This window comes from Plectropomus leopardus, chromosome 12 (genome assembly GCF_026936395.1).
Source record: "Plectropomus leopardus strain MGB_pleo_1.0 chromosome 12, ASM2693639v1, whole genome shotgun sequence".
In the NCBI taxonomy this organism is placed as follows: Eukaryota; Metazoa; Chordata; class Actinopteri; order Perciformes; family Serranidae; genus Plectropomus; species Plectropomus leopardus.
The window spans coordinates 16,330,690-16,356,493 of NC_142187.1; the positions used below are offsets into that span (position 1 = coordinate 16,330,690).

Sequence of the window (25,804 nt, forward strand, 5' to 3'; positions counted from 1 at the left end):
ACTACCTCATTTTCAGCATCATCAGATATAAAGATATCTGAGGGTTAAAAAAAAAACAAAAAACATTTTTTATTTCAGCTGTACTGGCCCTAAATGGGATGTTGTATGACTCTTGAAGTCTTTTTAGGTCAGGACTTTTCCCTCGCGACTATATTTCATTAAGCCTCGAAACTGGCAGCGCCGAGCAGACCTATAAGATCCAGTTTGCAGTATGCACACATGCAGGCTCATTGGCTGCAGGCAAGTTGACACAGTTTCCCCGATTTTCACCGCCTCATGCAGCTGTAGCGGCTGCTCGGAGCCTGTAGAGCCAGCAGGTGGTACTCTACTGTCGGCTGTGTCCGACTGTTGCATGCGTGCAGCCGGCTGGATGAAGAGCTGAGAACTCGAGAGCGGAGACCACCGGGACGAGGTCAGACAGAGAAAAAGGAAAGCTGCTGCTGCTTCTGTAGAGGAGGATGGACACACGCCGGAGCGCGGTCGCTTCAGTCACCGAGGTCAGCAGCTCTGCCACCGCCGGGCTGTGACTCTCCGGGCTCCGCAGAGGTGATCGGTGGACGCCGGTGGCCGTGACAGGACGGCACGGACACTTTGCAGGCTGCAGCAGTCTGTGTGCAGCGCCTTGCAGTGAAACCTCCCCCCCTGGAGAATAAAGCATCTGGAAGCTGAAAGAAAGAGCAGACTGGGACAGGGACAGCGACAGCGGCGCGGAATTAATAGATACAGCACCGAGGGTTTACACCGACATGGGGTAAGTGTGGCTGGGTTGCTTTAATTAGGCTCCAAATGAAAATTGAGAGAGTTTGTTGTTGAATCTGTGGATCCAGCTCCTTTTTATATATTTCATATCTGTTCGCATGTAGACCGAGAACAAGTATTAGCCTACTTTTTGGGTTTAATGGATGCCTCAACTCTCTCTTTGTAGAAAAGAAGTCTCAGTCACCTTATAAGATGTTTCCTCACCACAGAGAAAGGTAAGAACATTTTGAGCACAACTTGTGATATTGAGATGCCATTAAATTTGTTGCACTTGTGATCTAAAGATGCCAAACACCTCACAAAAAGCTTAAGTAAATAATATTAATAAATGTTATTAATTTAAGAAAAAAAGAAAGTCAGACTTAATTTGAAGAAAGTTAAATGATATTACTAATTAGAAATGATCATAATACTAGAACACATCTGGGAAACACGTGTGTGTTGCATGTAGAGCAATGTTGTAGTTCTTTTCCCCATTTTGCACAAACACAGATTCAGCATCATGGTAATTTTAGACTTGATGGATATGTTAAATTAAGGCAGTTATCTTCTGTAATGTTTTTCTTCTGTATGGTCCCAGAGTCTTCATATTATTTGATCCATAATTCTTACCAGTGACTCTTGCACATAGGACCATAGTGGTATGAAATGGCTCATTTCTTTGCAATTAATGTAAAAATGTTCTTATTTGTTAAATATGTGTGTAATAACGGGTATGCTAATATTAATCAGCAATAGGACAGCTGTGAAACTGCCACAGACAGTTATGTTGTCTGGTATTGTTGCATTGTTATCTGTTAGATGGATTAGTTAAAGATTATATAGTTGCACTTTCTTTATGTACAAGCCAAACTGGAGGATTGGTGCAGAATGAAAGAAGCAACCTCTCATTAATTTAGAAATCTGTCATCCTGATGTTTAACATCTGTGTATAAAAGATTTAGAAAGATCAGAAACCGAGTAAAGCAGATTGTGGATACTGTAGATTGTGGTAGGAATTAGTGGAGTTGTTCATCATGAGGTGCAGCGTCGACCCCCATGTAATCACTACAAGGCTTTGTTATGCTTATAGACCCCCATTAAACCCTGTAGGTCACATCCATCTGCTGAGGATGAAGGTCGAGTCACTGAACATCTTTGAGAGATGTGCGAGGACAGACCAGTTAACAGAAAAGAGAGAAACATGAGCACACAGGTTTTCTTTACACCACCAGTGTCTCAACAACAATTTTCACACAGCAAGGAGCAAGTGTTGACGGATGACAGATTTGTATACATGCACTTGCAGCCAGCGATCCTCTGTCTAAACATGGCTGTGTAACATCTAACTCCACCATGACAGGTTGCAGTTTTGATTTCTGGTCGGTTACAAGAAGCAGTGAAGCTGAATGTGTTGATCTTGTGCATCCCATCACATGCCACGTGCTCAGTAGCAGATCACATGCACCAAACCTGAGGCAAGGTCAACATGTGCCTGCCATGGGATAATTTTACAGTGTGTGGAGTGTTGAGCCTTTTGTCACTGCTCTTTGGGACCACAGCATAAAGTCATGGATGGATTACTGAACAGGTCTAGCAGACACAGCCCGCCACCCCACCCCCACCCCCACCATTCACCTGCAAAATGTCACTTGAATTACCATGTCCTGACCCGCAAAGTATGACCTCAAAGAGACTCAAAATCGCCCAAAAATACACAATATCATCTTAAAGAGAAACAAAGTGACCGCAAAAAGAAATACACAAAATTACCATAAAGACACACAAAATTACTTCAAAGTGACATAAAATGAGCAAAAATACACAAAATAACATTAAAGACACACAAAATTACTTAAAAGAGACATAAAATGACCAAACAATACACAAACTATCGCCTAAAAGAAAAAAATGACTACAAAAGACACAAAATGGCCAAAAATACACTAAATTAGCTTTAAGAGACACAAATTTACCTCAGAGACACGAAAGACCATGAAATACACAAATTTACCCCAGAGATACAAAATGACCAAAAATACACCAAATTAGGTAAAAGAGACACAAAAAAACCAAAAAATATACACAAATTTACAATTATTCTGTCATTAGTCCATAGCTATGACATTATGCAATTAAAGTTGACTTCATGATAAGACAAAACAAAATTACCCAAATGTGTTATATTTTATTGAAAATCTGAATACTTTTTCCTGTCAAATATTACATATTTACTATTAACTACTTCTCTTATGTGGCTGTGTAGAAAATGAAAATCAGGTTTTTTTTTAGTCAAATATTTGACAGAAAATCTACTTACTTAACTATAAACTGGGGTCAAAGAGTTTGAAAGATGAGGACATCTAACAGATCGGGAAGGTGAGGGAATTTTCAGTGAGTGCAAAGTTGTGCTCCTTTAAAATAGTTTAACAGTTAAATTTATGTGAATAGAAAGCAGGAGGACAACTCTCACTCGCGGCGTCTTGTTCCAGTCGGACCTCAGATCAGTGTCTCATTGTTCACAGCAGGAGGTCCACTGACTTCAGTGAGGATTACTGTGAGATGAGAAGGAGAATTATCGTGCGGGTTATGATCAGGCTGGGTCGGCCGTCGAAATGCCAACGTTAGTATCAGCACCTTCACAGTCGGTCGTTGATACACAGTGTACGTACCAGGTGATGTAATGCTTCTTTTCACCATGATCTCCTATGCTGAGAAGCACACAGAGACACCATTATTGGATTTGTGTGTCACTAATGGGGTCAGATATAAATGTACAATGACTGGCCAAAATAATACGGTTCTATTGGGAACAGCAGCCGCTGCAGCTTACAATGCTGCAAAGAAGAAGAAGTGTCCTGGTTTTGACCGGTTGAAATTTTAACTTCTTGTAGGCAACATTTCGATTAGATGCAAAGAGTGATGAGGAGTGATGAACAACACTGTGTGTCGGGATGCTTTTAGTCTTGTGAGTCTGATGACTGTCGGTGTCTGTAAAGACACTGGCATTGGCTCTATAGTCCGTCTGACATAAATTAAAGACATTGTCAGAGGGAAGATGTTTATACCGAACACCTTCATCCAAGAGTGTCCAAACTTTTCTGAATGGGGGTCATATTAGATAATGTGAAAATACCCAGGGGTTAGCTGCTTCTAGCATCATATGAGTTTTTTTAATCAGAAAAAAAGAGACAATCACAACTATTTCATCTTTTAGTCATTGCCTTTACGCTTCTTTGCTGTGGCCATGTCTGCTACCTAAAAGAAAATGTCTGCTGAGAGGTCCACTAGTTTGCTTGTTATTGTCTGTTAATGAAAACACATTAGTTCTGCCTGCACTGTTCCTGCACGTCTACAAACTGTACGATAGTCTTGCCAATGTGAGGTAAAAGGAAAATTGCAAAGCGATCATGCTTGATTAAGCAATTGTGTGGCAGGACAAATGTAGTATATTTCAGTCATCACGTTGGCGTTCATCTGTGACCTCATCGAGATGGCAGTGTCATTCACTGGTTAGTCCAACTCTTTGACAACAGCCATTTGAGGGACTGCCACGAAATGTAGTAGAGACATTCATTGTCCTCAGAAGATTAATCCAACTGGCTTTTGCCTCTTTCAGTTCCCGGTAAAACACTGGGATAACTTCACTATGAGTGATTTTTCATTGTTTAAAAATGCACTGCGTTCAACAACATTACCGTCCTGCACCTTTTCACACATGCCATGGCAATAACGGAATAGATGGGGTAAGGCACAGTCAAATAGATGGCGTTAATGCAACGCCAATCGCTATAAAACTGGCAGTATACAACAGAAAACGTCTCGAATTATTTTCAGAAACACGGAAAAAGTATTCCGAAAAAGTATTTTTAAATAGCTTGCAAAAGCATTGGCATCAATGCTAAACTGTCAATAAGTCAGGGATTCAAACACATCATCAGCAGAGTCTTATAAATGGTTCGTTCGCTCCATGTGAAGGCGTCTTTCATCAGACGGACTTAACCCTTTACCTGCTTTTTCCTACAATGTTATTGCTTTCATTCACAACACAGATGCTCCTGCATTTTCCCTGAAATGTTTCCATATCTTGAGGTGGAAGATTGACGGTACAGATTTTCCTGAATACTGATCCCTGCTCCCATTCACAGTGGACCCCACGGAGGTATTGCTTCTGAACATTTCAGGAATAAACTGCGTGTATAAAAGGGGCTTTTTTAATGATCCCCTGACTTTGCCTGTTGCACAACCAGGAGGTTTAAGACCAAATACCTGCAAAACTAATCCTATCAGCCTGAGCTGAGCTGTGTTTTTAGCATCGATTAGGAAATGTTTGCATGCTCACATGACAAAACAAGATGGTGAACATGGTAAACATTATACCTGGTACACATCAATCTGTGAGCTTTGTCCTTATGGGCAGGTTACACTGATGTGAGCACAAAGTGCAGCCTCACAGGGTTGACAACATGGCTGTAGATTCTTCTTTTTGTGTTGTTTTTGCTTTTGCATTGGCTTAGATTTGATTTTCTACCAAGTAGGAAATACACTAACAGAATGACAACATACGCTGTTACTTCAATGACTTTCATAGTAAAATTTGCAGATTTAAAGTGACCCATAACTTAAAGGTTTAGAGTTTGTCACAAGTATTCTGCTTTATTTTAAATCAAAGTCAGAATCAGAAATACAATATTGATCTCCAGAGCGAAATTTGCTACTGGATTTTACAGTTGCTTTTATATACACAAATATATAAATTGATGAGAAAAGTAGATTGTTAAAATATGTGCAGAAAACAGAAAAATAAGAAGTATGTGCAAACAAGTGTGCCATACAACAGTATATAACCAGAGTGTAAAAAATGAGCATGCTGAGAAATGAGGTCTTTAAGTGCGTAAATTATAAATGCAAAGTGTGGGAATACACAGTGCTGTAAATGGACTGACTGGACACCAGCTGAGGAGGGACAAGGGAGCCATAAAGAGAGAAAGACCTTTAGCAGTCTTGCTATTCATACCACATGGCTGTGGCTAAACCACCTCCCAACACCAGGGACTTTGTTGCTTTGATATATTTACCTCGTATCCAGGATACATCTCTGCAAATACTGGCAGGAGCCGAGCAGAGGGCGGAGGGTGAACGGCTCGGGAGAGGGTTCACAGCGTTTTAGTCAACATCATTTGCCAGCTAAGTCACAGCCCTGTATGGCGAATGACGCAGGGAAAAGTGTGGGAGAAAGCCAAAGGATGATTCCGGCATCTGTCCCTGGATGGCAAAGAGACAGATGGAGACGTACCGTTAGGAAAATAATGAAGGATTTCCTTTTTAAAGAAAAGAGAGACACAATTTGGACAGAGTTGCATCATGATGGGGTTTAATAGAGTATGAGGATATTTGAATGCTCAAATCATGAGCCAAAATGATTCTAGTCCATGCAAAAAAAGGCCTTGTTTTTAAGATTTAAAAATGTCCAGATCTTCCTGCTCTAACTCAAAGTTAACTAAATTATATTCTGTTTACTCTAAACCCATTCACAGATTTCTGGGATAATTAATGGGTTTGCTCTTCACATGTCCTCATACAGAAACAGTTTCCTCATTATCATCTCTGTGCTTCCTCCTTCAGGGAGCAGCCGATCTTCAGCGCCCGGGCCCATGTTTTCCAGATCGACCCTGCCACCAAGAGGAACTGGATCCCCGCCAGCAAGCATGCCGTCACCGTGTCCTTCTTTTATGATGCCAACCGTAACGTCTACCGCATCATCAGCGTGGGAGGGACCAAGGTGAGGAAAATGGTAATGATGGTTATAATGTAGACAGTAGAGAGAGTCATTAATTCAGCATAGAAACTTGTACTCTTGTTGAATTGCTCACTGAATAATCCCATTGCTTGAGAAAAATAAATCAAGCCAATTTGGTCAGGTTTCAAAGGGTTAATCTGCAAAATGTCATGCAACATGTACTGACCACGATGACTCAAAATTACCACAAAGAGACAGAAGAGATGCAAAGGAACTGCAAAGAGCCACAGAATGACTGCAAAAAAGAAGAAATATCACCACAAAGAGATACAAAATGACAAAAAAAAACCAGAACATTACCACAAAGAGATGCAAAATGACCAAAAGATGACACAGTTATCACAAAGGCACACAAAACCACAAAAAGGTAACATACCAACTACAAAGAGATGCAAAATGACCAAAAGATGACAAAGTTATCACAAAGGCACACAAAACCACAAAAAGTTAACATAACAACTACAAAGATGCAAAATGACTAAAAAAATGAACAACATAAAAGAGGCAAAAGCATCTAAAAGTCTGTGTGTATGGGGAAGGTGGTGGGGTCATTTGCATATCTGTGCCCAGGGCTCCATTGTCTCATAATCCACCCATGCTAAAATGATATAATGCGTAAAAATGCAATATTTTGTTCCAGTAGATTCGGTATTGAGAGCTAAAATGTGAACCCTGTGTCTTTGATAATTAAAACACCCAATTTCTGAGGGATTTTCTCAAAGCTGTGTTATCCTGCTTGATTGCAGTGAAGATGGTGGCCTTGGCAACAAAAGAGGCTATTCAGTATTTGTAACAAAGACCGCGGGCCAAACAAAACAGCCTCACAGTAATGTTCCTCTTCACCAGCCATCCTCCTACAAGAAAATCTGTAAGGTTCAGAAATAAAGAGTGAAGAAAACCACAGTGAGTGTCAACAAATCAGCAGCCAGAACGTCTTCCTCACAGGCCTGTGGATTTAGATTATGAAGAAGAGGCCACATCAGTCGCTGGGGAGGAGGGGGGTCTATCTGATCTCTTCTTAGCACCTCTGGTCTGACCCACATTTCTGCCTCCCAGAAGGCTGTGCGGGGTGGCAGTTGGTCGGTCAGCAGCCCAATCCTGCCAGGACTGGTGTCTGGCTCCACAGTAATCTTCACTGCTGTTACCAGCGTCCAACATGTTATGTCAAACATGTCAGCGCAGAAACGGAGACCGTAGAGTTCGCGTAATCGTTTGTTGGAGGGGAGAGAAGGATGAAAAAGCTTCCTACTAAGCTGCCATTGCCCCGAAATTCTGGGATTTTAAATCAGTTCCATTATTGTAAGGCTGGAGATGACGTAAAGAGGTTTATAAATAGGTCTGCTCTAATAATTTTTTCTCCTGCGCTCAGGGGGAGAGAGGTGGTTTCGGCCACTTTTCTGAGGCTGAAGTGATGAACCCAGTGTTTTTTGTGTTTTTGCTGCTGTTCCTGTCTTCTATAGTAAATTTGATTTGAATTAGTCTCTGCTAGTCTCAATTTGCTTTGAACTCTGTGATCTGCATCTGTGGTGTTTTGATTGTCATATTAGGTGAAACACGTGTCAGTGGAAAAAATGCTTGAAAATAGATGATTGACAGGAAACCCAGAAGAATGTAAAAGCTACAGTTGCTGCTGAAACTTTCACTTCATACGCACAGTTTTATATGACACAGAATGTCTTGAAAATCATGTTCCTCCTTCTTGTAGTGCTTCTAATGGCATTCACTAGAATCTACTGCAGCATTGGGGAGTCTAGAAGGTTGGTGGGTAGTGCGAGCATCCCGTGTACAACAGCAGTGTTGTTGATGCAGCGGCCGTGGATTCACTTCCAGTCCACGGCCCCTTGCTGGGTGTCATACCTGCTCTTGAATGAAGAATGTACTGCAGCACACCAGACACAACCAATGTAGTCTCTGAAGCAGCTGTCAGTCTTGTCAATCACTGCTCATGAACTGCGATTAAACTGTCAAACTAGGCATCGTTGATCAAATATGAGAAAGATCATGTTACTGGATTACCTTTTTTTCACCACAGATGTTTTCATAAACATATTATAGTTCTTATTTTACAGCTAAACAGTACACTAAAATGTTTTTTATGGAAACAACTGAGGTGATAAAAAGACAATGCAGTAACAGAATCTTGATTCATATTTGATTTTATCAGTACTGCCAAGTTTGACAGTTTGACTGGAACATGAGCAGTGATTGACATGACTAACAGCTGCGTTAGAGACTCCTCAACTCTGATTGGTTGGTTTTGGCGAGTTGCCGTAAAGTCTAGCAAATGCCATTAGAAGCAAGATAGGGGGATGATATGTTTTCACAGACTATCTGTTTCATGTACTTCTTTCAAAATAGTGACAGTTTCAGCAGATATGACAAAAAGTTACTTCTGTAAAAGTTTAATCAGTTTACTCACCATGAAGAAGATAACTCGGCTTCTAAAAGCTGGTGTGTAATGTCTTTGGCAGCTCTGAAGGAGCTTTGTGAAGTCTGAAAAAAAATCCCTTAAAGTTGATGTCATGGGCTCTGAGCATGCACATGTATTATTGTTATTAATCTGCATTACAAACTGGGGCTGTGGTGTTTAAAAGATGTTTGCATTTAGGAGGCAGGGAGGGTCTGACAAAATTGCTATTGGTATGGACATCCACAGTCCAAGGTTTGTGGCGCTTCACCCAGATTTAGAACCAAATATCTGCAGTTTTTTCTTAATCTCTCTCTTGTCAGTCTCCCATACTTGTGGAAGTACAAGATTAATAATCAAAATAATAATACATTAATATTAATTAATTTGAATTATTATTTATTATTAATTAATAAATAATAATAAATAATGGAATAAAAAATCCACACCAAACTTTCTACTCATCATCATTCTTTTGCCTTTGCTATTTCTCTGGATTGACAAAGCAAAGTGTAGGCTGTAGTAATTAAATGTTAATTCAATTAAGGATAGTAATATAAAAATACCTCTACATATGATAATTAATAATTTCAAGTAACTAATTTCATCTTGATTCTTGGATCTGCTGCTGAGCCACACAGACGATCACCTTTGTTCTCTCTGCATTTGCAGGCAATCATTAACTGCACCGTTACACCCAGCATGACATTTACCAAGACGTCCCAGAAGTTCGGTCAGTGGGCGGACAGCAGGGCCAACACTGTGTACGGTCTAGGTTTTGCCACAGAGCAGCAGCTGCATCAGGTACACTAAAGTCAACAGAGGTCAAAGCACTGATAAATACTTTAGGAAATCTTCTGTATTTATCAAAACTTCTCAGTCATTGTACATTTGCGGACGTTAATGAGTGCTGCATTATTAATGTTTCATCACCTGAAATGTCTTGTCCTCTTTTGAAAAGTTCTCCGAAAAGTTTAAGGAGGTGAAAGATGCAGCTCGTCTGGCACGAGAAAAGTCGCAGGACAAAGAACTGGCCAACACGGCGCTGAGCATCGCTGCTCCTCAGGTGAGAAAAAAAAAATCCATGAAAGTAGAGCAAGCCTCTGCAGGTATCAGGCAGACGGTGTAAATGTGAAAACAGTGTCATGATCCACAGAAACATCCAGTGATGCATTTTGGGCATTTTTGGGATGGAGTGTGAGCACCGGCCAAGGTTAGAAGAATGCACCTGTGTTACTTTGTTGCAGCTATAAGACACTGTTATTAAATCAAAGGAGAGACGGAGAGACAAAAGGAGGCAGGAGAAAGATGAGCTGGGTCACTTGTCTCGGAGGGAAGAGAAAGTGAGGAAAAGTAGGACGATGGTAAAATTATCCCGTGCCGCTCAGCGGTGCGCCACCGTCACCGAGAAGCCTCTGACTCAAACAGTGTAATGATGAAAATGTAGTCAGCTCGGGGCTTTTTTGATCAATAGAGAATAATTACCCATCAGTTACATCTGCTTGGTCATGAGGAACATGCCCGTTTCCTTTTAATTCTACGGCTGAACAGATTCCAAGTGCTGTCTCTCGCTTCACGTCTTTATCGATTTAATGAACACGTTGGAGGACCTCCAGACAATTGCCAACTGTGTCAATTAATCGTGCTTGATTCTTGCTAAGTAGCTCTGCGCTGCATAGCTGCTGATGGTTTTGGTAGTTTGGGAAAAGTTATTATGTGTGGTGAGCTTTGTGATGACATGTTTCTGTGTCTGTTTTTTTCCACCTGATGGATTCCCTCTGTAGTTCTCACAGGTGAGTCTGCCGTTTTTGGATTATTATCCGGCACCATACAAAACAAAACTGAAGAAAGATGTGTGCAAATACACTCTGTGAATCTTTATTTTCCTTTCCGTGTGTCCCTAAATTTATTTGTACGTGCTGTGATGCTCTGATAGCTCTTATTTCATCAGACCAAAACAGACACCGCAGTAATACACATCACATCATGTCTCCATCAGAGAGAGAGGAAAAAGTAGTTCTGCTGCATAGCTTTACTTTATATGTATGTTTTTTTTTATTAAAACATTGAGCAATCTTTGTTGGACTTTGATGTGAATGAGATTTTTAAGCTTTGACAGCAGTTTTCATGAATGAAGCAGCCTCTCTCCTCTCTGAATAATCCATTTTCTGTTGAGATGCAGCGTATTGTAATGCTGTGTGTGCGCTACCAAGAGAGTCCTTTTACTGATGTGTTTCTCAGGACCTCTCGGATGAACTCCAGTCTCCACCGGTGATGTGTGTGAACGGGCCCGAGGACAAGCTGTTCCGCAGCCAGAGCGCGGACATCACCCTGTCTTCTGAGAAGGAGCGCATTAAAAAGATGCTCTCTGAGGGGTAACTGAGTTATGCACACGCACAAAAACACTCACACACATCAGCACAATAGAAACTGAGGAGCCCAATCTCACACTCTGGCCAAACACTTAAAGGGACAGTTCACCCCAAAATGAAAAGTTGCAGCCTTGGAGATAACAGCTGTAGAAATGTCTGCCTTCTCTCCATTATAATGAAACTAGATGGAGAACTTGTGGTGCTCAAAGCGCCAAAAGAAAGAGTTTGACAACTTAACAGCAATGTCTCTTTCCAGAAAACATGACCGACTTATGCAGGATAATCCACAGGCCTTGTTGTTAGCAGTTTCATGTAAGACCTGTTTTCTTTTTACCAAACCACACCCCCAACCAAAGGAAATGTGCATCTACTGCCACCTCACCTAGCACCACTGAACTCGCAAACATTACAGCTCAGCTGACTTATTTGCCTTTTTTGCCTAGTATTAGATACGAAGATTAATACGCTCAGTAAAACAGGCCTTTCCCCCAGTTAATGGGTGCACATATATGCTGTTTGATTCTAAAAATGACATGCTGAGACATGCTGTATGAAATCATCACATGCTAACAATTTCAATCAAGTTTTGTTCAATCAGATTCTCTTTTCATCCTCGATTCTTCGTCTTTGTTCGGTGGTTGTGCATCTGCAAAGCTTGGGGTTGTCCCATGGCAACAGTTTACCATGGCAACCATTAGGATGAAGCCTACTGTCGTAATAATTGGACCGTAGGATTTAAAAGCATTGTTGGGGGCTCAGTTTCTTTCAAAAACATGGGGAGAACATAATGAGCTACCTAAAAAACAAGAAATAAATGATTTTTTTAAAAAAGAAAGAAAAGAAAAGAAAATCACATAAAAAAATAAGCACAAAAAAATAAAAGTATAAAAACAAAAATGAACAAGACCTGAAAAAAGTTAGGAAAATTCAAATATATATATATTTTTTTAATATGTATAAATATAGTTTTATGGATATTTTCCCTAGTTTTTGATAATTTTCTAATTATTCTTCCCTCGTCACCTTTTACTAATTTCTTGCAATTTGTGGGTCATTTCTCGCCAAGTTGGTCACTGCTTTTTTCCCACATGTTTTTGAAAGAAATCCAACCAATATGCTCAGATTTCAAAGGGTTAAAAGAAATCTATTGCAACCTCCTGCAGTTTAGCTGATTACTGTGTCCAAAAACATCTTTTTTCCACGTTGTGGAATGTGAAAACCAGCGCCATCACAAGGATATTTAAATGGTTTGTTCAGCTGGCTTTTAGTACAAAATTGCACAATTACTACTGTTATTTACATTAAAGCTAAGCTGTAGCTTCAAATTTAACATACAAACATGAGTATGTAGAATAAATGTTCCACGTACTGGAACCAAATATATTTTAAATGTAGTCTTAAGTAAGATTCAGCTTTAAGCTCCACAGAGATTGATCCCTTATGTTCAGAGTGTTTTTATCTTAAACCAAAATTATGATAGTGAAATTGTAATCTTGGTCAAAGACTAGAGTTTTCTACCTCCTTCCTCCCTGGTGCTTACAAATTTAATTAAATTACTTAAAAATAAATCTGCACTAATTTCCTTAAAAAGTTATCTTTCAGTGTCACATTCTGTGTTTTGATGAAGATGACTTTTAGATAGTCGACTCCAAGCTTACCCTGGGAACAGTTTGGTGTTTTTGTGTGCACTCTGGGGGCATTTTAATGAGTGTATCTTTGCTTTGTTATAAGACCTGTGAAATGACCTTCAGTCTGGGCAGTAGGTGTGCTGCCGCAGGCTGCAGCCTTCTTAAGTTACACTGTGTGTTACACTGACTTGCTGCTTGCATTAACCAAGCCAAAAGTTTTTCATCATGTTACAAGCTCTTGGCAGCAGTAAAACACCATCAGCTACATCATACAAAACACTTGTTTTTTATATGTTCAGTATATGTATATCATGCAATATGTATCACTGGTTTACAGTTTTGTGTTTCTGTTTTTCAGGTCAATCTGTGAGATGAACCTGGAGGCCGAGCTTTTCACTCTGCAGGACAGCAACTCCAAACTGGTGGCAGCTTTGCATGAGGCTAATGCTAATGTGGAGCAGTGGAAGAAACAGCTGGCAGCGTATCAGGAGGAGACGGACAGGCTCAGAGAGCAGGTGAGCCTCTGCTGTGTTCAGTCTGCAGTCCACGCTATTAGTAAGACATTAATACAAAAGCAAAATTCAGTCTGTTGCTCTCACAGGGAGTTGAACCACTGTCTTACTTGCAAAAATAATTTCAATGCAACTTTTCCGTACTGGACTTTCATCATAGCGTCACATTAAAGTAATTATTTTTGCAGGTAAGACAGTGTGCAGGAGTTTTTTTTTTAAAGTAGTGTTCTGCTTGCCCCTCTCCTACGCACCTGTTTCAGAATAGATGTGCAAAGTTTTCTTTTGTTCTGACTCGCAGTGAGTTAAAAGCACAGTTCACCCCAAAATCCAAAAGTTATAATTTACCATTTTATTGAGTCTCTTGAATGCATCACCTGACCTGGCATCTCAGGATCTTCTCATTAAAGGCAGAAAAAGGCAAAATGAGTCGTGCAGGGAAGACACCAGGAGAACACAGTCTTTAATCAGCGTTTGTTTGGCTAGGTCTTAGGTAAAATTGTTTATCGCTCCATTGATTTGAACTTTGTTTTCACAAAGGCCTGTTTATTTTACGGGAACGTTTGTGTGGGTTTTTTTTAAAATTTTTTTTATTTTTTGATAAAGTTTTAATGTGACATTTAGACAAATGTGTTTTGCATCACCCAGCAACTTTTCTCACATCCTGCAAATCAATCGACACCCGCATCATCCTGGCTCATCAAACAAACAGTGAGTGCAACCAAACACAGTGAGGTGGTCGTGTCTACCTTCGCGTCTATGGGTGGTTATTTCAAGCTTATTTAGAATGTAATGTTGTTATAATGTTTAGCTTCATGACAGCACTCTCCAAAAACAATGAGCAAACTGTGTCCATAAAATTACCTACAACAAACTATTATATTGTTTTGAAGCCTTCATTAGCAGGTTCAGAATTACAATATATAACTTTCCTATATTTTTTCAGACTCAGGTTGTACTACAGGAGCGTGGAGATGAAAAGTATTGCTACCTTCCTCCTCATACACTCCTACCTCTAAATTTAAAAGTAATTGAATATCCCAAATTAAATTAGCTTTACTTTGAAAGGACTGCATAGGTGTTTAATCTAGAGTGTCATTTTCAGGAACCTAAAATGTGCCCTGCTGAGTATGATCGATATCATATATAAAATTAAATATTGAACATTATGTCAAAGTGATCATTTTGATGTGAAGTGAAAAGAGAGGAATTTACATGAACAATATTCTCTTTTCTTTTCTCCTCTCTTTTTATTTTTTAAAGGAGACAAGGTATTGGGCTTACATTTATTTTATTTTATTCTATTTCAAAAGTGTACATTTATTCTCTCTAAACAAGATGTTGATAAGACCAGACATACCTTACACAAACTTAGATCAAAAGTATATATAACAAAAGCAAAGACCAGACAGAAAATAAAATAAAATAAAAAATATGGCCTCGAGCAACATTATCCTAGAAAGTTCACCTCTTCACTTCAGTTAGGGAGCAACCCATAAATAATCGTTTTTTAACATCACAATGTAATATGTTGGGGCTCGCTCATTTGAACATTGCAGTTCTATATAAACTATCCTGAGAATACGATTAATGTTGCCTCTGTAACGGAGTTTCAGATTTTAAAAATTACTAATGTTTGTTACTATTACTAAAGTTTTAACAGTTTTATATAAATTAAAATATAAATGTTAAATGAATTAGAAGACCTGAATCCTCTGAACACTTCCAAGGTCAGAAGACATGCAGCTCATGTAAAATGACACTAAACTGTGTGTAAAAAGTGTTTTGGCCTGTCCAGGAAGTACCCTGCTTCTCACACCCAGTGCTGCTCAACAGGATAAGCGGTTTATATGGATGGATGGATGGTTGACGGATGGATTAACTGTTACATGAAAAGCTTTGTGGGAAATTTGACCTCAGACTCCACAGCTGCATATTTCATGTATTATGGACAATTTCATTGGCAATTCATTGCTAGGCAACAGCTTGGATCTATGTTTACTTTCTGTCAGCTGAGGTCATTCACAACCACTGTAAAACTTTTATTTTTTACAACAAATAAATAAAACGTTGGAAAGAAACATGATGAAAAAAATCATTTAGGGTTCACTAAACAAATGGAAAAAAACCAAACAATTAATTTTATAGTTTTTGCCAATTTATATTTTTAGAGTTTTAAATCTTCAACAGTAGTCAAGTAAATTTTCACTTCATGTGTAAAATAATTTTGCTAAAATAATAATCAAGGTAATTGTGTAATTTTTGTCATCGTTAAAACTGAGCAATATATCTATCTTTGTTGTTTGTGATGTTTGTGTTTTGCAAGTTTCCTCTGTACATTTAACCAAAACATGACTTGAAAACACTCAGGGTCATGAAATTCCTGTAAAAGCCTTAAAATGGGTTTGAATTAATGTTTTGGAAAAAAATTAAACAGGCATTGTTTTGGCTATTGTTTCACTTGTATTCATAAAATATTCAAAACATGTCCTACATTATTCAAAATATGTTGCGTTAAAAATCTGCGTGAAGTTGATTGGATTTTTGTTTTTCCATCCCCACCAAAAGGGGCGTGGCCTTGACATTTTGCGAAATACCCAAATGTGCTGGTGTAGTCAATTAGCGTATGCAGCTAGTTGGTGGCCGGAAAGTCTAACTTGCGAGTAAAAATAGAAAGACCTACGAGGTTGCTTATCACCAAACGCTCGGGGAGTGTGTGTTCATGGGCCTGCCCATTTTAAACTACTTAAGTTATCTCGGAAATGGGGTGAAATATTATGGAAAAGTGCTGGAAAGGTATTTGAAATTAATTTGTAAAAATGTGTGGGAACCCCGAACACTGAAAAGTAGCAGTTCTCTCTCGTGGCTTCATGTGCAGCCAAGTCCTTCTTCACTCTGCTGTAACCTGCAGCTCAGAGGCCGATGGCGAAGGTCACACCTAATTATCAATGCTGGAGCTGTGGAGCTCTGAGCAGGAGCAGACACTGAGATTATTACTGACGTAAAGCTTTGCTCAAACAGGAGCAAGGTGAGGCTGATGGGACTCTGACACTCTGTTGCTTTCAGTAGTGACCGAGTCGCACGTCTTTCTCTGCTGAGAGAGGTCGTGCTGCTTTTGATTGGCTTTATTTCCTCGGATTGAAAGCACTTGTTCAGCAAAATCAAAAAAGGACAAGTCAGTCAGGCTGGTACCACACTTCATCATTCTTTGACAACACTCGTGCCGCAGGCGTTTCCCTCCAACGCTTTAATCAAGGTGTTCCCTGCCGGTTGAACCGGTTCACCATGCACGCCCTAATGTCACATTTCACCACAAGAGAATTTGGTCGAAACAGGCCGAGCCTCAGGAGAGTTTTACACTTGAATTACCTCTCAGGCTCCAGTGAATGCAGATGGCTCTGTCCTCCCTCCCCCTCACTCATCAATAAAAGGTATTTTCACATTTGCTGGTAGCTGATTCCTCAGGGAACGACCTAGCCTCAGGCTGACAATTACAAACCTCTCTGATTCAACGCTTTAATACCTTGATCCCTTTCCATTATAGCCCAGCTTTACAGTATCGATCACTGCTCTTTAATCCTCCGACACTTGGCCGGTATTTCAAACAGTTTTCACCGTTTTGGTCCACATCAACAAATTAAGTCATACAAGTGAGAACCGAGTCTCCTTTGGACCGAGTTCGCTCCCTCCACCGAGGAAGGGGACCAGGTGGCTGAAAATGGTTCATGTCTCTGGGGTGGTGTGGGAGGGAGAGGGGTTTGTAGGACAGCAATATCCTACTTTCAATGCCCCAGTTAGGAAAAAATGAAAAATCACCAGAGGGAGCTGGCATCCACTCGGTTCACTCTTCTTTTTTTTTTTCTTCTCTCTACCGCTCCTCCTTGTCTCAACCATACATGGTTTAAAATACTCCTGCCCGTCTCTGTCAGACGCAGGGGCATTTTTAGAGGCTGTCCTGCTGGTTTATTTCCTGATTAATGAGGCCCACATGACAAAGCAGCCAGAATTTACTCCTGTTTGCCTGAAAATGGTGACATGACTCATCTGAGATCATCTGAGATCAGCCTCTATTGACGAGGCTGTGGCATGTTTTAACTCGCAGGTACATTTAAGAAAGAAGGAAAAAAAGAATCATAATGTGGATAAAACTGAAAGCATGTTAGGCTGAAAACACTCCCGAAAAACTTGAGAGGTCTTTTTTATAGATCAGTGTTTTTTTTATGTTTTATGAGTGCACTAAGATCAGTGGTACTGTCTTACAGCTACAGCTGGCAACTGGTCATATTTGCTGAATGACATCCACAGCACTTGCTTTGCATGGGGGGCACTTTTGTGTTTCTAGGATTTTAGTACATTTTGGGGATTTTGGGACATTTCTAGGATTTTAGGATGTTTTAGGATTTCAGTGCGTTTCTAGGATTTTAGGACATTACGCAGGGCTGATCAAATATGAATCAAGATTCTGTTACTGCATTGTCTATTTCTTACCTTAAATGTTCGCAAAAACATATTTAAGTGTACTATTTAGCTGTAAAAAGAGAACATTTGCTCCAGCCGATGGGCAGTGCTTTGTTTTGGCTTAACTGTTTTCAACATGGCGGTCAGATGACAAACTTCCTCATTAGATTTCACTAAATTTTTCGAAAGCCTAAAAACAGAGCCAAGCAAAAGTACAGCAGTCTGTTCTATCAAACTACTTGAATTACTGCTCAGATATTGTTACAGGATTTTTGCCCAATAATGCCAAAATTACACTACCTTTCTCAGCTATATAATGAAGCATACTGAATGCAGGTTTTGTGTGAAACCATGTACCACATGCAGAACATAATTTAACTCTGTCTCTTTGTGTGTCATCAGGTGGCTGAATTAGAGGCACATGGAGGCCAAGGCCCCAGTGACCTGCTGAAGGATGAGCTGACTCAGTCTCTGGAGGAGCTGGAGGCCCTGCTGAAAGCCAAAGATGAGGTTGGTGCTTATCTTCCATTTTCATCCTCAGCTGGGTCAGAGGCTGGAAGCTGCTGATGTTCCTCACAGGTGTTGATAACAAAAGATTCAGCTACTTAAACTCAAGTGTTTCTTTTCAATCTTTTCCAGGAAATCCACATTTTGCAAAACAAGAAAGCAGAGTACCACGATATGGAACATGACAGGGATGAGGCCATTCACAGATTACGGGTAGGAGCGGGGTTATTACGACAATGTGATATGCTTTTGTAATTTATGTAGTGGTTTGCAAGTGTTGAATTCCCCTTTTAACTGTCCTTTTTTTGTCTTCTTTTATGACGCAGCGGTCAGAGAAAAAGTATAGTTTTATATTCCAGGGCTGTAGCGACAGAGAAAAAATGTGCAAAGAGTGTAAGAATGCAAATGTTCCAGTCCATGTTGGACTTTACTCAGTGCAAAATGAGACATGCATAAATCACCCCATATGAAGGTTACTCTACAGGTGCACCAGTAATGATCTAGGACTTGTGTATTTGTGTTGAATTAACCTGCAGACTGTTGGCTTCATGTATGCTCCATCATGCCTTGCATGGTTCACTAAATGCACTTTTTGAGTAATGTATATATAGGGTGACTCATCATGCAGGCCTCATTTTGCACTAATTAAAGTCCAACATTTACTTTAACATTTGCCCTTTAGGTAATTTTCCCCTGACTACATCTACTTACGCTCTAATATTCCATTATTATTCAGATTATGAAGGTATTCTGAATTTCATACGGGTCATGTTAACGTCATATTCCATTTTGGTATTCCGAATAAGGCCTTTTTCCAAATGTAGCAATTTCAGGCGATGCCGATGTTTGGTTTTTAGGAGCATTATTTGGACATGTATACAGTGCATTTGGAATATATATCTCAATCGGGGTTTTACTGCAGTTTGCAGCACACGGCCTCTTGCCTTTATACGGTCAGCTGTCTGCGTTGTCATGGATGTGTTGTACACAAACCAACTCGCCAAGAGCTTGCAAGGCTGTGGTAGAGATGCCAAAACAAAAAGCCAACAATTCTTGTTTGAAAGATAAACACACCTACTTTTAAACATTATGAAAGACTCGAATATCAACAGGTTTTTGGACATGTGCAGATATCACAACACCAGCCTTTTTGAGAAGGTGGTTGAAGGAATGAAAAAGGGAGGCTGTGTTTGCATGGTTGGACAAGTTTGCCACTGGATAAACTTTTTAAAAATCCTATTTTGATGCAAAGAAGCAAAATAGCACAAGCAGCTCCAGCTGTTCCACTTTTCCATAATTTGAAGCAATAAATGACGTTAGAGCACATTAGTTGGACTATGCCAGTAGCATGTAAACTGGAAAAGTAGTTGAAGAGCTTATTAGGAATATTGTCTTTTTGGAATAAGCGCAAAAAAACAGAATATTTTGTGCATGTAAATGTAGTGATAGCCCTGTAATGTATCAACTAGAAGCCTTTAAAATCCAGACTCTAGTCTGAAACTTTTTTTTTGTTCTCTGTGTGAGCACTACCGTCATAAATTATGCACATTTGTTGAGGAAATGTGAAATAATCTGTTAAACTTACAACAACCCTCTCCTCTGCAGGAGACAGAGATGCGTAACGCAGAGTTGGAGCGTCGCATCCAGAACACAGAGCAGAACCTGAATAACTCTCTGGAGGAACGGGATCGCATGGACTCTGAGATCCAGAGGGCCATCGAAATTCTGGACATCAAGATCTTTGACCTTAATGACCTTCGCCAGAGCCTGGTTAAACTCATCGACAAATAAGAGGAGAGAAATCTACGCCGGGAGAAAGAGGCGGAATGGATGTGACAGGGTTAAATTTGTCATGGCCGATGCAGTGGGGGAGCAAACAAAACAAGATGGAGCTGGTCCCCGTCCTCTTCAAGCACAACAACCACCTGGGCTGCAGGAGGTTGCTCCATGTGTGTGTTGCGGCAGTGGCTGCTGTACTCAACAACACCATACTGCAGGTGTCAGCCCAAGCAGCAGCATATAGTACATGGTTTTGCTTGTCCATTGTAACGCTTCTCGTTGCTTTCAAGGGTAACATTCAATGCAATAAACCAACTTTAAGGTAAGTGCTTAACACTGCTAGACACTTAATATTGAGAATTGGTGCTTGTAGTTTTTCATACATAGGACTTTTGTACACACAATGGTGATGCAGTCAATATAAATAAGAGGCCTTGTTTGTTTTTTGTTTTTCAACTGACAGGTGATATTTAAATATCGTATCCATAAAGTGAATGCAAATCAAAATAGTGCACAAGATAAAAAACTTTACAAGAGATCTGTCTATTTAACAGTCTGGATACAATATAATTATTCCTGAATTAACAGTGAGCAAACTATGATTTGTGCAGAGATGGACTTGTATATGGTTTTGTTATTGCCCGTGCATAAAGTAGCAGCTGTAACTATAGGTGTAGATTTCGACGGGGGACGTAGCAATATTGAGAACCCCCCAAATAAAAACATGATACAGTGTTTTGACGATATTGTAGACATTTCTGCCATAAATTGATGCAGAACATGCACACATTGATGCATAAAAATTAACCAGAATACAGAAAATTAAGTGTTTGATGCTCAATAATTTTATGGCAGAGAACTCCCAAACCCCCCGTTTGTGTGTGTCCCCCTCTAATGTTGAAACGCAACTTACGCCCTTGACTTTAACGTGCAAAGTGAAGGGCAAAATGGTTCTAGTTGGGGCTTTTCCCACAGGAATAAGCAATGACATACGTTCAAGGTCAGTAAAAAAAATATGCTAATAGTTTTGTACATTTGGGTAAGGCATGGACACACAACATAGATCTTAATATTGACACCAATGATCAAATGTTAAGAGCAGACTCATCAGCAGCTTGTTTATGATCACATTTTATTTGAGCTTGTAAGAAACCTTTAAATCTAAGATATGTGACAGTAACCTGCAAAGTACATTTTAGATAAGATATGTTAAGTGATAACATTTAGGATCAATAAGCATTTTCCACACGATATGAATCAATAACGCTACAGTAATTATATAAACACAAAAAATTATCAGTTAGTATTACAGATAAGTTTAACTGGTCGTCTTGTGCATCATCTCTTAACAGACTGCTGACTTAGGAGCCTATTTCTGATAGACGCATTCGAGGAAATTAAAGAGACATTTTCTGCCTTCTGTCATTTCTCAGCACGTTACCTTTAGCTGTGGACAATGTGCCACACGCCTTCAGAGTGTGGCTGTACTGTACCAAGAGTGAATTTATTTAACAACAGAATGTCTAATTCACAGAGTCTTTTATCACACAGACTGTGTTGTTTAACATAATGCTGTGTTTGCATTATTTTTTTTTCAAGCCTTATTTTTTTGTTCGTCTAAGGATGGTTGGTGATAGTCATGCCAGCTCCATGTCTAGAACTGTGAGCTTTTGTCATGACAGTTTGGAAATAAAAGCAAAGATTACAGTCGTTTTTATGTACTTCTTTCCTATTTTGACAGTTTATTTCTTCCTGTGGATGGACCATCTTTGTTTTATTTTATTTTTTTATTGTAGCATTAATCCAGGTGTCTATAGGTACCAAACACTTAAATTTGATGCCTTATATTAGGATTATTATTGCATTATATTTAAGGAAATATAAGACTTGTTTTTGGACTTGTTTTCTTTTTCTGTAAAGGTAAGTAGCATGGTGCAGAGGTTTTTGGTTATTAGAGTGAATTATGTTTATCTACATTTTGCCAACAGTTCAGTGCAAGTGTGAAGTAAAAACAGTGTTTGGTTTAGTTGTTTAATGATATTTCACTTCAGAAATGTGGACTTTCACGCGGAGGAACTTGATTCATTTTGACCACAAAAAAAAAAAAAAAAGACAAATGAAATTAGATCAAATATTTGCAGCAATTAAGACTTTTTTACCCATGCTTCTCCTCCTAATTGTTTCCGGTTGTCATTGTGCTGTAGTATTTTTTATGCTTGATTTCTGCAGTAAGTGTTTTTTCATTTGTACTTTTATGTTTGATAAATTAGCGTTCTGATGTTGCGTGTGACCTTGTGGAGGTGTCTGTGGCTGAGGAGGTAGACTAATCACAAGATCAGCAGTTCAGTTCCCGGCTTCTCCGGTCTGCATGTATCCTTGGGGTCAAGATACTGAAATCTAAATCGCCCTGGATGCCTGAGCATTGGTGTGTGAATGACTGAAAAAACTGAGTAGCGGGTGGCTCCTTGTATGGTAGCCATGGCCAGGAGTGTGTGAACGGATGAATGTGAATTGAAGTGTAAAAGCACATTAAGTGGTTGGAAGACTAGAACGCTGCGATACAACTGTAGGTCCATTCACCAAAAATTTAAGGCCATTATCTGACTTTTTAGGTCAGTGATTATAAAATTGACTTAAACACTTTTGAGAACTTGCAAAAAAAATGGTTTCAGCAAGTTGATTGAATGTATTTATATTAACTTTACCTTCAGTGATCCATAATTCATGATTCATTTCTTCAGTTATTTGGTTACGCTATACAGTTGTTGTCGTGGAAATGCGGATAGGTTAGAGAAGCAGATTTGTGACCAGAAGATTGCCGGTTTAATCCCCAGACCTGCAGGATAAATGTGGTTGGGGAAAGTGAAAAAGCAGTGCTTCAACCTCTCACATTACTAAGCACTGGGATACCCTCGAGCAATGTCCTGACCCTTAACTGCTCCAGTGAGGGATGCTATGTGGCCCACAGATCAGACTAGATGTACTGGGCTGCTTCCAGGTATGCAAGAGCAAACTTCCTGAGTTTTAAAATGGCATTCCTGCAAAATAGTCTGACTGTCAGTAAAACAGCCCTGAATGAATAAAAGGTCTTCGGTTAACTTCGAAAACTATGCTTTCAAATTTGTACTGAAGCAATCAAAATTGACTTTTTTAATTCAAAAAAAGTTTGTATTATGCTCAGTTTTCTCCTTCAGGCTTTTAGATTTTTAACATATTAATAAATCAGATCCAACATCATCATATTACTGCTCTGCAAAAAAAGAAGCCTTTCATACAACACACCCAGCTGACAGCGTCACGTCTGATGGACTGAAAATGATTCAGTATTGATTAATAATTCTAAATCACATGTAATTAGTTTGAGTGTTTAACTATGTTAGTACAGCTCACTTATTCACTTTTGGACTCTTTGTTCACTAGAGGCATGCGAGAAACAGTTTTCTTCACTAATCTAAAGCAACATGGGGTGAGTAACTGATATTAAATTATTATTTTGTGGGTGATGCATTTCTTTAAGCCTTCTCAAATTTATGCTGAACACATGTAGACACACTCCCCCGTAATGTTTGGTTTCTGTGTGTCATCATCTATGATATCAGTTTTATAATGTAGAAGAAATAAGCTGAAATTGCATCTTTCAATTGTATGTAGCTGCTGTATCCACAGACCACGTAAACTGGTCTGAATTTGACGCAGTCACACAAACCAGCTAAATATTCTGAAGAAAACTAAGTAAGAAACTCTCTACAAATCAGTCTTTCTTGTCAAAATGTTTTATTGACAACATTGATCGCTGATTGCAGCTGTCTACTTAAGCTTCTTCTTGGGTCGGAGGTGATCGGTGTGTCCGCACTTCTTCTTGCGGCAGTTTGTAGCTCGTACATGTAAACGAGCATAGCACCTGAGCACGAGAGGAGCCAACTGTTAGATCAAAATAAGCAGCATCATCCTGTCACTCTCACCAACCAATATTTCCAAAGGCCAGAGTTAAATGTTTTCTTTACAAATTCAGCATAACAGTGTCAAGTGCTCCTTTAAAATTACAATATCATAAACACCGACTGCATTTAACCCACTGTTTGAGATGCACTGGTTACATTTGATAAGTTCGAATATGAAATATTTACATGTTTCTTGTGCTGGCAGCTTTGGCCTACTCTCCTCTCCTGCCGTCTCTGAGAACAAGTTTAATTTCACCAAAATCACACAGTATAGGCTTCGTTTACATACTTGCGGCACACCATCTTGTCGCAGTTGTACTTTTGAGCCAGCAATTTCATAGAGGGCTCCATGATGCCTCCTCTCAGACGCAGGACGAGGTGGAGGGTCGACTCTATGGTAGTAAAGGAATTATATAAAAATCACGATGCAGCAATGATTAAAAAGCCAATACTTTTGTCTTAAAACATCAGTGATGGTTTGCCACTGTGATGTCTAACCTACCCTTCTGGATGTTGTAGTCTGACAAGGTGCGTCCATCCTCCAGCTGTTTTCCAGCAAAAATGAGACGCTGCTGATCAGGGGGGATCCCTGGAGATGAAACAGTCACACCTGTGAATTTGTGCTTGTGCCCGGCATAAAACTCATTGAAACTTTTACAGTTGCCACTTAAATTTCATCACAGCAGTCAATAAGTATATAATAGGATTCACTTATTTGGATGGCACCATGGAGTTGTCTATGTAGTTAAATTGTGCCACAGAAAGATTTTTTTTTTATTTTATCATTATTATTTGAATGTACTTTTTTCCATTTCATTTCCTTGTTTGTTTTCTTTTCTTTCTATTTTTGCTATTTTTCAGGTAATTTTCTTAACTAAACCAAAGAGTACCTTCCTTGTCTTGGATTTTGGCCTTGACATTGTCAATGGTGTCACTGGGCTCCACCTCCAGGGTAATGGTTTTACCCGTCAGCGTTTTCACAAAAATCTGCATTTTTGCTCACTAAAAAGAAGACAGAAATGTGTCGGTCAAACTAGGGTGGACCAACAAACACAAAGAAATCAATCTTCAAGCTAACTGAAAAAAAAATCTTCTGATGAGTGTATTCCTGTACTTTTGATGACAAGTTACTTCTTCATATTTGTAATTAAGAATCCAGGAAGAAGTATTGCTTTACTTAATTTTTTTGAGCAGGTTCTTTTAAATAACCAGTTTGCCAGTCCAGATTGAAAGGTTACAATCACGACATTATACATAAGCCCACTTAACATACAAGAAAACAGGAGTTTAAGAACTACATTTATAACCGTGTCAGTTAAATACAAATTTGTGCAGAAACAAAACACACCATATAGTTAACTACTGCAGTTAAACCGACTTAAAATGAATATTCTAGAGCATTTTCATAATCGAACAAAAACGATCGTTTAAGAAGTTATGAAATCTGTACTTACATCGAGACCATTCACCAGCACGAGTGAGACAAAACAGGAACTTGATGAGCCTGGTCCTGTCCTTAAGAAGGTAAACAAGCTCATCCAGTTTTTTTTATGATCAGGTCCGCTGACACATCTGCAGGGATGGAGGAGGGCGTTGGTGTGTAGATCGCAGGTGCTGACATGTTTCAGATTAATTAGCGGAGACGACCTGATGTGTTTATACACC

General features: G+C 39.4%; 2 protein-coding genes across 6 annotated transcripts; one reads left to right on the forward strand and one right to left on the reverse strand.

The window, feature by feature from the left end:
• Positions 1-71: 71 nt before the first annotated feature.
• LOC121951467 (homer protein homolog 3) lies at positions 72-21,908 on the forward strand. Of its 5 annotated transcripts, none has more exons than XM_042497798.2 (10): positions 72-751; positions 926-974; positions 6,364-6,532; positions 9,618-9,749; positions 9,907-10,011; positions 11,187-11,320; positions 13,304-13,460; positions 18,315-18,422; positions 18,552-18,632; positions 20,025-21,908. In XM_042497798.2, exons 2-10 carry the CDS (start codon positions 952-954, stop codon positions 20,208-20,210), a joined length of 1,095 nt encoding a protein of 364 aa, XP_042353732.1. In that variant the 5' UTR covers positions 72-751; positions 926-951; the 3' UTR covers positions 20,211-21,908. The 5 variants fall into 5 exon arrangements, with proteins under 5 accessions (XP_042353732.1, XP_087941414.1, XP_042353733.1 ...); XM_088085288.1 differs by having other exon boundaries at positions 11,208-11,320; XM_042497799.2 differs by having other exon boundaries at positions 6,364-6,520.
• Positions 21,909-23,955: 2,047 nt separating this feature from the next.
• Positions 23,956-25,714, reverse strand: LOC121951468 (ubiquitin-ribosomal protein eL40 fusion protein-like). The gene is made up of 5 exons (XM_042497800.2): positions 25,594-25,714; positions 25,030-25,141; positions 24,642-24,728; positions 24,429-24,531; positions 23,956-24,099 (listed from the first exon to the last, which is right to left on the reverse strand). Exons 2-5 carry the CDS (start codon positions 25,130-25,132, stop codon positions 24,006-24,008), a joined length of 387 nt encoding a protein of 128 aa, XP_042353734.1. The 5' UTR covers positions 25,133-25,141; positions 25,594-25,714; the 3' UTR covers positions 23,956-24,005.
• Between the last annotated feature and the right edge of the window lie 90 nt (positions 25,715-25,804).

What these genes read in the sequence shown, in the direction of transcription:
- LOC121951468 (XM_042497800.2), bottom strand. Translation starts at nt 25,132, where the DNA reads ATGCAGATTTTTGTGAAAACGCTGACGGGTAAAACCATTACCCTGGAG. An exon ending in AGACTACAACATCCAGAAGG is followed by an intron (nt 24,532 to 24,641) that starts GTAGGTTAGACA and finishes TTACTACCATAG; the next exon opens with AGTCGACCCTCCACCTCGTC. An exon ending in GACAAGATGGTGTGCCGCAA is followed by an intron (nt 24,100 to 24,428) that starts GTATGTAAACGA and finishes TCTCGTGCTCAG; the next exon opens with GTGCTATGCTCGTTTACATG.
- LOC121951467 (XM_042497798.2), top strand. Translation starts at nt 952, where the DNA reads ATGTTTCCTCACCACAGAGAAAG. An exon ending in TTTCCTCACCACAGAGAAAG is followed by an intron (nt 975 to 6,363) that starts GTAAGAACATTT and finishes TTCCTCCTTCAG; the next exon opens with GGAGCAGCCGATCTTCAGCG. An exon ending in AGGCCATTCACAGATTACGG is followed by an intron (nt 18,633 to 20,024) that starts GTAGGAGCGGGG and finishes TCTCCTCTGCAG; the next exon opens with GAGACAGAGATGCGTAACGC.